Here is a 12,067-nt window from a genome sequence, read left to right on the forward strand (position 1 = left end):
CAGGTACATGAAAAGGCAGGACGACTGAGGCGGAGGATGCTGGAACATCACACCAGGTACAGCCAGAAGTGGAGGCAGCACTTGCCTCACTAACACAGAACTCCAGTGACTGCTTGGTATTTTCATTAACACTACAGAGATCCTTGACAAGAATGGGAAGAAAGCTTTAGAAAATGTGGCCAAGCAAAAAATTATCCTTTAGCCCAGGAACTTAGCAAAAAGAAGCCATCCTTAAAAAAATCTAACCTGGAAGATTAGAAAATTCACTGACAGCAGGTTTAGTTTCAGGGTCTTGGAAATTACTTTTCAACACTGAAATTGAAATGTTCAGAGAGCAAATAATTAAAATTTACAGGGCTGTCTTCAAATCTGACAGGACCGATGGCTTGAAGATCAGCTACTCTAAGTTAAACAACCCTGTGCAAGTAACTTCCCCTTGACTTACTGCCAAATAATCACAGAAGAGAAACTAAAAATACACAATTATTTCAACAATTCTGATCAAAATGGACAGATCCTTGGAAATAAAATCATGCAAGATGCTAAAAACAATGAAAATTGCACCAACTACAACTGAGATTAAAACACTGTAATATAAACAGCTGTCTCCTTCTATAATGATTTCTGCTTGGGGCAGAAGGAATGCCCCCTTCTCTTCCAAATTTTACTTTATTGACTTTTCTATTTTACACATATGTTTGTAAATACAGTTTCCATACACAAATCCTCCCCCACACATCCATCTTACAAAGATCTAAAATCTGAAGCAACCACCAGAACTCAAGGTCACATTTGCATTCACTGTCAAGTTAAAAAATTCCTTTTTCTGGAGTAAGCTGGTATTTGCCAGAAGTTGCACTGTTTCAGACATCATTTCTCCTGGTTCTGCACAGCTGGAACTAGCCAGATGCAGCTGATTTAATGAGAGGGTGAAAGCAGAGGAATGCATCTGTCTGATGGTGGTTTTTTTTGACTGCAGGACCCCCCCCAGGGCTGAGGCTGATTTCTACTTTAAATCTTGCAAATCATTTTAAGAAAATGCATAGCAAAAGAGAGCCTGCAACCAGAAAAACAAAGGAGTATCTGTCTCTGCCTTTCCTCACAACTGCACAGTTAACCAGCCAACCACTGTGTTTAGAACAGGAAAAAAATAAGAGAGGCAGTAACGACTTGGGCACAAAGCTCAGGAAAAAAACACAGCTGACTGGTGTAAAAGGAGGAAGACAACCCTGTAAACACACAAGTAGGGCACAGGGTTTGTGCTGAATGTATGCAGGGATTTTTCAAATACATTTTCTTTTCCTCTTTCACAGAAGAAAAAAAAAGTAAAAAACATTACCAAGATAAGTTGTGGAACACCAAACAGTTCTAGTGAGATCTTGGTTATTTTCTTTTTTTTTACTTGATACCTTGCAGAAGCTTTTTACAGAATTAGCAAGCAAATGCACCACAGAAAAATATTTTCTACCAAAGCTGTAACTTTGTCAGCAATGGAGCTGGAATTGGAAGCTTTGCTGAGGAAGAAACTACAGAAACTACTTAAAAAGCAGGTCCTTGGTAGGTAAGACATCCTAGAAAATGCTCTGGGATCCAGCCCCACAGTAACAGCTGCAAAATGAACTGTAAAGAAATGGATCCCTATGGACCATTCTGTTTCAAAAGGCTACAATAGTATTTCATGCAATATTTTCTAGTACTGAGCTACAGTTTTAGAAAGGTACCATCTGAAGACTTGAAGACACAATATGGCAGTGACTAGAGCAGAAAAAACTATCCTCTTAAGTTAATTTTTTTCATAATTAAGACTTATTGGCCAATTTCTATTTTTGGCAACTATTTTTTCATAGATTCCAGTGATTAAAACACCATCTTATGGTCCTACATATGACCGAGTTTCCTTCATAGTTACATTTTTATCAGCATGTAACATACTGAGTTTCTTTAGCACTCCCCAGTCTAGGGAATTTGTGCCGAGATAAATTGGCTAAAACTGATAAATTCTGCTGTTCATTCAATTTAATTCTTGTGAGTATTTTCACAAGTCAAAAAAAAAATAAAAATCACTGAACAGGAAGTGCAGAAATACATAGTTGGTCAGATAGGAGAGCTGGTCAAGAGACTGCAAAACCTACCTGCATCAATGTTCTGTATTTATACAGACATGAGGCACTTACCTGCAAGAAAGCAAGCAAGGTGGGCTTTTTGGGAGTTTGGGGTGGTTTTGGTTAGTTGGTTGTTTTTTCTCCCCCTAAATACCAAATACCAGATATTCAACACAATCAAACCTCAGGAGGAGCTACTTCTAAAGCTGGACACAGACACAAATTTTGAAGTGGTGATTTACTTTCACACTGTATTTCCTAGAACTTCCAGGATGTCAAAAGAATAGTTTTTTGCCTGAAACCTAGTAAGAAAAAGCGTCCCATCAGCGATGTTTCATGGATTACATTCAGAAACTTCACGCAGTTCCTCAACCTTCTTGAGCAATTTTACATCCAATTACAGGAACAAACAACTGAAGACTGAATGAAAACTCCCTTTCCATGCCTTGCTTCATCTTGTTAATGCTACAGAGATGATTAATAGATTTTTGGCCCATCATCTGCTACCTCAAAGTGAGTTTCTTTTCAGGCTGTGCTCAGCCACGCAAATAGTTACTGTGTATGTCTAATCAAACCATTTGCTTGTCAGCTCATTAACCAGTTTATATGGAAGTGAAATGTATAAATTTCAGCCCTGTTTGGGTAAATGACCACAAGTAGAAGCTTCTGCAAGTGAGCTTACTTTTTTTACCAAATCCACCCATGTAAAGTGAATTGAAGAATCAAATCTGATGAATACAAAAAGGCTTAATCAATGTCATTTTCAATTGATTTTTCTCGGCCTTGTAACTGAAATTTTCTTCAAAATCTGTTTAAAATTTAAGTTACTCAGACACAAATCCAATACTACAGTAAGTCAGTTTAATATTATAGCTGTTAGGTAAGGCTAAGGGGTTTTTGCAGTCACAAAAAAGAAATGCAGGCTTAACACTTTATAGCAAATCACTTTTAAGGGAATCAAAATAGCCATTCACACAGAACTGGGGTTACTAACCGCTTTTCAGTCTTCTTTCAGCTTGATGCACAGTGACTACAGTGAGACAAAGAATAACTTGGGTCTACTGAGAGATGCTGTGCTGCTTTTTGCCTTTTCTCTTTTAAACCCTCATGTTTTACCAATGAGGAGCTGACTGACAATGTTTGATTCCTCAATTTCTAATTGATTGTTTGATTTCTCAAATTTCTAATTGAATTCACTCTAGTAAATAAAGAAATGGTGTTATAACAAAAAATGGTTTCATTCCAAACCTATAAACAGAAAAAATATTTACTCTGAAAAGCAGTACAAACTCTTATTGCCACTGCAGATAATGCATAGATATATCCGTTCACATATAATATATAATTACAATTTTAAAACTTCTTAGGATAGTCATTACTTGTTCAACTGCAACTGCAGAGAGCAACAAAGAAAATAGAGTTTGCAAATTTTTTTAAGAATACTGAGAAAACCATCATCCAATATTAAGTGTGTCCAGAATAAAACATATTCAGCATCAAAAGTACCCATTTTATGTAAACAGGCAGTAAAAAAACAGGGAGGAGACCTATTTTGCCATTCTCAAATTAAAAGCATGTAAACACTAAGTGAGTTGAAATACTGTACACCTCACACACCTTTGTAAAAATAAATTTCAAATGACATGTGAGAATTCTCTGATAAATTGAAAGTTTTCCACTGTTATCAGAGATGCTACGTACACTTAAATGCCTGACTAAAAGTACCATCTGTCCAATTTCACAGGGACATCACGGAAATATCTACAGAAATACTTGGTTTTACAGGCAATCTCAGGAATTTGCAGGATTTTCTTTTAGCTTTTTCCAAGCATAGAAAATACTTAAAAATATTTCACGTCAACTTGAAGCTTCCTTTAATTAATATACTCATTCGACATATTGGCATTCCATGTTCTGTAATACAGTTCCCTCATTACAACAGTGGCACCAGCTACTGCAAAACTTCCAGTCCCTCTTTCACCAAACCAGTTGCACTTCAGGAGGAGGAGGAGATCATCACACTCAAACACTATAACCTAGCTATTAATTAATGTACTATGAACATCACCATAATATCATGTAACTTAATTTAACTGCTTGCTAATTGATTTGATGCTTTTTATTGCTGCTTCTGCAGCCACTACAACTGCTAACATTTAAAGAATTTGACATACTTCAGCCTCAGTTCTTTGATGCACTATTCTTTTAATATTCAATTAAATAAATCACTTGTATTGCTGTTTAACAGTTACTAAGTTCACACAATTATGACATTTCTGGAAGTTTCCATAGATGAGTCCCTCTGAGTATTTAAGCACTGCTATCAGTGTCTGAAAAAATTAAGAATACTGCAACTTTAAAAAATAATATACAGATTTGAATTTGTTGCACACCTTTGGAGCCCATTATCTGAGCAATCTCACACTGAAGCATTAATCCAAATCAAACCATAACTTACACCGTATATAGGATAAAAAGAATATTACACAGGGGGAGGCTCATATTCAGCTGCTATCTAGTCCATGTATACTTTTGTTGACACAAGGCTAGCACAATATCCCTCCCTCATACATGATCTGCTAGATATGCTGAGGGCAGCTAATATTTCACCACAAAACTTTTAAAATTAGCTGTGTTAACCTCCTTTCATATGCACATCAATTTATATCACAAAATGCTTATTCACAATGAGTTACTCAACAGTAGTTCTGTGACACAGAAGGGAGAGCAGGTGTTGTTTTAAAAAATCAGTAGCACTGATGTCAATCATCTCCCCGTGTGTAATAATCTCAGAAGAAGAATGGAAATCCAGCCCTGGGGTTTCTTACCTTAAATCTAAGCAACCACTTAATGCATAAATGGAGCAAATAAAAGAGGTAAGGAAAAAAAGCATTGAAAGGTTAGTTGGAACTTCAGGATATGAAGAGAAAGGAAAAAGAAAGAAAAAAGTTAAGCATTCAGCATTAACAAAATAATGTATCAGTAGATCATAGAAAGAGTGGTTAAAGCAGAATGTCATGAACAAAAGATCTTCAAGGTGAAACTTTTAATATACATTGACGACAAAGCCTTCAAATTATTACTTTAAATCAACATTCAAATGCTTGTACACTGTTTACTCAAGCTCTTACAGTGCTAACAAGAAGGCAGATTCTTTCAAAATGTATCACGAGGTCTAGATGGATTAACTTCAGAGATTAATTTATTTGTGCTGTCAAAGACTAGCCTTATCAATGAGCCTGAGCTCATTTAAATTGTTTACATGCATTAGCACATTTATAAGTAGCTGAAATGGAAGCTTTAACATATTACGCTAATGTATGTTCTTTTCTAGAGAATGCTGTTAGTTAACTTGGTGCCATGAGATCTCTCTTGAACAAAGATCAAGAGCAAATCATTATGTCTTGTAAGAAGTACAGAACTCTTTATGGATACTGTACCACATATCCACATTTCCTAAACTATAAATTAAGATATTAATTAACAGCAAAATATTACTTTAAAGCCTATGTGCTAGATTTTTGACACCAAGTTTTGCATCTTACTGGCACAATATCATACATCTTTCTCCATAATAATTTATTTTAAAATTACTTGTCCGTCTCTTTGAATTATCTGCTTTTAGTTCAATTCCTCTAAATGTATCATTAAATTTGTTACACTTTCTGCAGCACTGAGCAGTAAATATTCAGGTAAATATTTAAATATTCAAATAAATAATTATTTAAATATTTTGATAAATAGCAGAGCATCCAGAGTGACTGATTTGTTCCATCAATTTAGAAGTGACCCTGCTCTACTAAAAAAACATAATCTGATTTACTAGAAAATCTCCTGTCTTTGAATTTAAAGTTCTGTGGATCAATTAACCAATATGGTCTCTGCCTCACAGAGCTACACTGGAAAACCAGGCCCCCCTGTACTGGGCACCGTGGTCAGTTACAAGGGAAGGTTCATCTGCAGAGACCTCAGCAACACTGCCTGGTAACTACAATGCCTTAATAAACACCTCTCTGAAGGGAGCACTTATTTTTATCCCATTATCTTGACTGAAGAACTCTTTGGCAGGAACAATAGGTTGGAAGACTTTGTAACTTGGGAAACATTTGAAAAAAATTGAAAGCAAGCCTCTATCACACAAAAGATTCTTTAGGTTTTTGCAGCATTGTAGCTTCAGGGAGGGAAGATGAGGAGGGACTGCTGGAATGATACAGAGGCACTTGAATTCTCTCACATCTATTTAGGAACCATTCTGCAGAGCAACACTTCCTGAACATTGTCTCTACTATGCTTCAAATTTCTGAATGGGAGGAATAAGATGCTTGAGGGCCTCTTAATATTCCACTTCTCTCAACATGGTATACTGAATTTCTCGGCCAAGAATCCTCCTTTTCATTCCTATATTACTCTGTCCAGCTTGCCATCTTTCTCCGGGGTTGCAACAAATGTCTGCTGCCATCAGCACTCTGCCTGTCCTGAAAATACATTATTCTGGGTCCAAGTACTGGAGCAGAATCCCTTCAGCAGAAAAAGGACAAAGAACGCAGACTGAGGAATCCTGATGCTAAGTGTAACGCTGTTTATGCAGCAACTCCTGAATGCTCATTTGAAGGGAAAAGTATCACAACTCAAATAATAAAGAGCTATAAATAGGTAAATTTAAAGGTTCTACCTATCTTTTTTTCTCTCTGTTCTACAGCCAAAGATCTGATAAACTAATCTGTAGTTACTCAAGCAGAACAAAAACAGGTTCATAAGCACAACTGGCCACCTTTTCCCCCATCAGCAAGAAAGCTGTTATTTCTTCTGTCCTAAACACAGGATTAACCTGACTGGAGCACATTTATTGTCTTAAGGATAGCATGACTTCAAGTTCCTTGATTATTGTTTCACAAGGACACAGCACTTCTTTTCCAGACAAACATAGTGCATGGTAAATGTAATTTAAGTCTATCACAAGCATAACAAATGGATGTAAAACACACTCAAGTCATCATCCATCCGATGAACTATGTTCTTTCAGAAGAACTTAATTCATTGCATCTTAGTATGACTGCAACATTGAGGTAAGTGGGATACCAATTATAATGATTGAGAACCAGTACTAAATAAGATTGTGCTGCAGAGCAATTAAAAACTATTCTTTAATGAGTTCTAAAATTATCTCCCTAAAACAAAAAGTGATGATTAAAATATTAGCAACAGCAATCCTACAGGTTAAGATGCTCCATCCATATCCAGAAGGAGGTCTGATGACCTGTATAAATTCAAAATCAGTAGCAGATTTTAACACACAACTGGTAATAATTTCCTGGTCAAAACTGTAGTTATTAAAGTTTGGTATGCTTTTTTGTTTGTCCTTTTTAAAAATCTGTTCAGAGGTTGATTCTTTGGGTAAGAAATGGGGGGAAGGAGACTTTCCATTAACAAACAGGATGTTGAAAAGACCTTAAATAAAATTCCTTGGGAAAGATATTTAAATCAAACTGCTCCGAATTTGAATTTTTTAAGTTAGGTTGAACAACCTATTGCCATTTAAATGGCCATCCAAGCAGACAAGTCAAATACGACAACAGAGATATCCTAATCCAGTTACAAGTCAAGCAAAAGAAATTCTGGTGTACCTTGACTGGAAGAAGCATCTTACCTTACTGCTACTTAGCAGGTTTACAGATTCATTAGTTTGCCTTGTAAAAATGACATCACTTTGTGTTATTTACCTTTCATTTCCTGGAACTTTAATACTGTCAGTGTTCTCATTTCCGTAGTTGCTTCCCTGGCACCACAAGTTAATAATGAGCTCACACCTGATAAGAGTGTGTTTATATTCAGGAAGTATCTAACCACATTATATTACTGCTGCTCTGTACATCAAACAGCCACCAGGTGTGTCTCAGTCTGATCTCTGCCCTAAAACTCCTTTTTTCCTAATCTTGAAATGGCAAACCAGCTGGCTTTAAACATGGCAGTAATATTCCCATCCCAAAACCCCATATGGCACAGAAGTTGTTGAGAGCTCCTTTTAACAAAGCACATCACTGGGTTTGCGTATAACTGACCCTGGCAAAAAGAAGAAAAGGGAGTCCATATCACACCTCATGCAAACCCTTCCTTTGAGTAAGTGTCGAAGTAAACCACTGGCAATTACAGCTGGATCACACTCTGTGGTGCTAACTCAGGCAGAAAAGTGATGGTCATTAGCTCTTCAGTCCCCATATATATCCCTGGCAACTGACCCAAACAATAATAGCAGCATCATACAAGTTGATATTCAGAATCAGTTTAAAAGGTGAGACTCACAGTCCCAACGAGAAATGAGATTAAGTGAGTTTGCAACATTTAGAAACACTGGGGCAAGAGAAGGGGAAGGCACAACTGGAAACTGGACAGGACTCCTCTCATATTTATAGACACATTGTCCAGGCAAGGAGAAACTGGTATATTACCATGAAAAGCATCAGATAATTTTGAAAATATACAAAGACAATGAATTTGCAGTTTGGCTGTTTTAACAATATCACCTACCTTCACTCCATGTCCAATATCATCTAGAATTGTATAATCAATAGGTTTCCTGATGTAGCGAACTGGTCGCTCCAAGTTAGCTGGTGCAATGATTTTGTGAGTTCTTGAGGTGTTTTTGTTTGTAGTCAAGATACCAATTTCTCTTCTAGCAACTTTCTCTTTGTGAATGTCCACCGTCTACAAAAGACGCAGTGTATTTACTAACAGTGGTATGCATTGGAACACAGAGTCAGTATTAAAAAAAGTTAAATCAGTTCTAATGGTTCGAAAATCTCTACACTGTACTAAACATATCACTACATACTTATTACATCATCTGTCTTCAACTTAATGCTGAATTTGCCACCTCTAAAGCCACACTAATAGTGGGGGGGGGTTTGATTTTCTGTTACCCTCATTCTTTCAGTTTCACAAAATTCCTTCTCCTTTCCATTCTTAGTAGTTTGCATAATTTACTGACACTGTTTTATAAGACTCCTTCACTTATCCGTTTGTATTTTACAAGTGCTCTCTAAGCTTGTCTTTGACATAGGCTTCAACAAGATGAAGTGTAAGGATGCCTTCCCAAACCTTAATTTTAAGACCTGAAAAACAAACCGTAAGCAGGTTTTTCTTACACTGCAAAAGTTTGCTAAATTAGGACTGGTAATACTATGATAGAATAAAATTTCACTTGGACAAATCAAGGAAGCATTTCAGTCATTACAACTCACTTATCACAAAGCAATGATTATATTTTAGTATGTGTTCCATACTAATTAATCCACAATAAAGCCAGAGGTTAAGCCCATTGTCTTCCCTCTGGATGCCATGGGCCAACGCTGGAAATCCCTCCTTTTATATATTAAAATCAGTACCACAGGAGAATCCTTGGTGTAAGACAAAGTCCTGCTGAAAATTAATTGCCTAAAAACATGTACATGAATCTTGTTAGGTAACAAGTAAGAAAATGCTACGAAAAAGCCACTTATCTCTTCCAGGAAAATATAATGCCTTAAATCATGGGCCATGGAGTTCCTTGACTTGTTTAAACCAAAAATAATTGCTTGTTCACAAAACAGCTTTCAATATAGGAAATTTGCTCAACGCTGAACTGAAGTTTTAGCTACAGGATAAAAAACAGAAGTAAAAACATCCAGAACCACCACAAGGATTTCTAAACGCTCAGATTCTTTTTACCACTTTAGTGATCAGGAATGGCACTAGAAACACTTTTCACAGTTTTGAACTGGGCTTTGTAGTAACTCGGGAACAGGTACAAATAAGAACTCATTTTCATAACACACATTTTTGTCTATTTTATTTTTCTGTTGGCAGGCACTGGAGCAGTGGGGTTGGCTACACTGTTTTACCTGGCTGTTAGCGCTACTGATACCAAAACAAGGTAATGGAACCTGTGCTACTTTGAACAATCATCACAACTTTTAAAATTACAAAAACAATTTTAGAAACCCCAACCAACCCACAAACTACTTCCAGTAAGTTGTTTCTCTGCATTATTTCCAGAGAAGGATTTCCACAAATACCTGAAGCATTACAAGCTTACAATATTATCATCAAGATTTCCTAGTATCTCCCAGCAACATATTTTCAAGATTTTGTAACTTTGCCAAAATTAAGCACTAGCTACAGCTTTGTCATGCATATTCTGCCACCTCTCTTTCCACCTGCCTAGAACTATAAGATTTCCACTACAGGTGCATAGCTATTTCTTGAAATAAAACCACAGAAAAACAGATTTTAAGGTCAAAATGTATTGGCAAAACTCTTTTTGGAAAGCTCAAATTTGTTGAGCAGTGATTTGAAATTTAATAGAGGTAGTTAAACTATCTGGGACATCCACACAAAAACCCACCCAGATTTGGCCAATATATAAATTCTGCATAAATGCACAGTTCACACAAGTATAACAGAAACATTTCTGCAACTACTTAACTACTAAATCACCCTCCAATGAATTTGCCACGGTCCTTTCTGAAGCACCCCGAGATGACCAGGACTACACATCAACCCCCAATACAGTAGTGCAGATCAGATCTTCACAGCTCTTACAGTGCTATATTTATGGTACAAGCACAAGTGCAAAGAGAGCACACCAACATTTTTCAGACCAGAGTACCTAAAGTACATCATTCTCATCAGGGTAAGATGTAAGACTTCATCTTCCATCTCAGGCTTTTAGCCCTTCTCTGTGCTAGACCTTTGTTTTTGCAGCATAGGGAATAAGAGCACAAGTTCTGGAAAAGATGGTCTACAGCCTCCTCACCTCACCAGTCAGAGGGCACATAGGCACATGTGGTAACTGTCTAAAGAAGCTGAAGATAGGTGATGTAAACAACCTGGGAGTACAGTCTCATGTTTGATACCACTGACAAATTCAATCTCTACTGCAGTAGAGAGATTTATCTGTGGTCTAGACACATCACTGCAGAACTGCAGATATGACTCTTGTATGTTCTTTGTCTCACAGGCCCCCGATAGATACCATTTGCTAGCATGTGAAAAAACTTCAGCTGCAATAGCAGCTGCACTTCAGGATGTACTGGAACATCAAAATCTCATGGGTCTGAATCTGGTCCTTCAAAACAGTTTCATACCTTAGGTATTGCATTCCGAGCCTTAATTTCAATCCGCAAATCAAAAAGGAAGTTATTAGTGCAGGGTTGGCAAGATGATTTCCCATTTTCTATTTCAAGAGTTAGAACTCTTTAACTTTGAATATGTTCTTTCAGTACTTTCTTATGTAATTATCTACTAATACAATGCAAGTACAGATATTAATGCTCATGTTACTGTAGCAATGGTATCCTGGCACTGTGCAAAGCTGTTTCTGTGAATGAAGAGTGGTTTTCAATAGGAGCTACAAGTACAACCAGCTTCCTTAAGGACTTCGGTGATCGTAAGGCATGACTACAGTAACAAACAATGAAGTGCATAAAACCCAATTAAAACCTGAAGCTCATCTGGTGGGATTTCTCTTGCATTATGATTCAGAACATCTCTTCTAACTTGAATAGCTATGGAATGACTAAAAGTATACAAACTGCACCTAATTCTAGTCCACACAACTAAAATGGTATTGGAAAGCACTATGCTGGCAGTTTTCCAAACATTTCATTTTCTTGTTTAGTAGACTATGGAAGTCATGAGATCCTAATGCACCCATAAAATAGCACAAAGTTCCATTAGTAGAGGGGGTAACAAACATTAACCTGCTACTGAAGAAAATGAAAACATTTATCCTCAACACACAGGTAATTATTACCTCCAGTACTAACATAAATCCCTTATCAAGGCAGGAGAATGCACCAAAATGTTTATTCATCAGTTTACAAAGTAACAAGAAGTTTTTGGGGTTAGAGCCAGACTAACAAAACACTTGGCTTGAAAACTCTCTTGGGAAAAGCAGATGGGATACACTGTGCCCTTCTAAAACTTAA

At 36.8% G+C, this 12,067-nt stretch overlaps 1 protein-coding gene across 30 annotated transcripts in view; it reads right to left on the minus strand.

The window, feature by feature from the left end:
* Positions 1-12,067, minus strand: part of ABI2 (abl interactor 2) — a 78,433-nt gene that overhangs the window by 22,475 nt on the left and 43,891 nt on the right. For 15 of the 30 annotated variants that reach the window (XM_086897551.1, XM_086897543.1, XM_086897537.1 and 12 more), the window contains one exon: positions 8,628-8,804. The exons of 6 other annotated variants lie outside the window; for them this stretch is intronic. In XM_086897551.1, coding sequence (XP_086753677.1) covers positions 8,628-8,804 — 177 coding nt within the window. Of the gene's footprint in view, positions 1-4,930; positions 4,949-8,627; positions 8,805-12,067 lie in introns of all 30 variants that reach the window. 9 more of the 30 variants (XM_086897535.1, XM_086897532.1, XM_086897529.1 and 6 more) reach the window with 1 other exon arrangement.

The sequence above is a fragment of the Cyanistes caeruleus genome, chromosome 7, assembly GCF_971803275.1.
Source record: "Cyanistes caeruleus chromosome 7, bCyaCae1.hap1.1, whole genome shotgun sequence".
NCBI lineage: Eukaryota > Metazoa > Chordata > Aves > Passeriformes > Paridae > Cyanistes > Cyanistes caeruleus.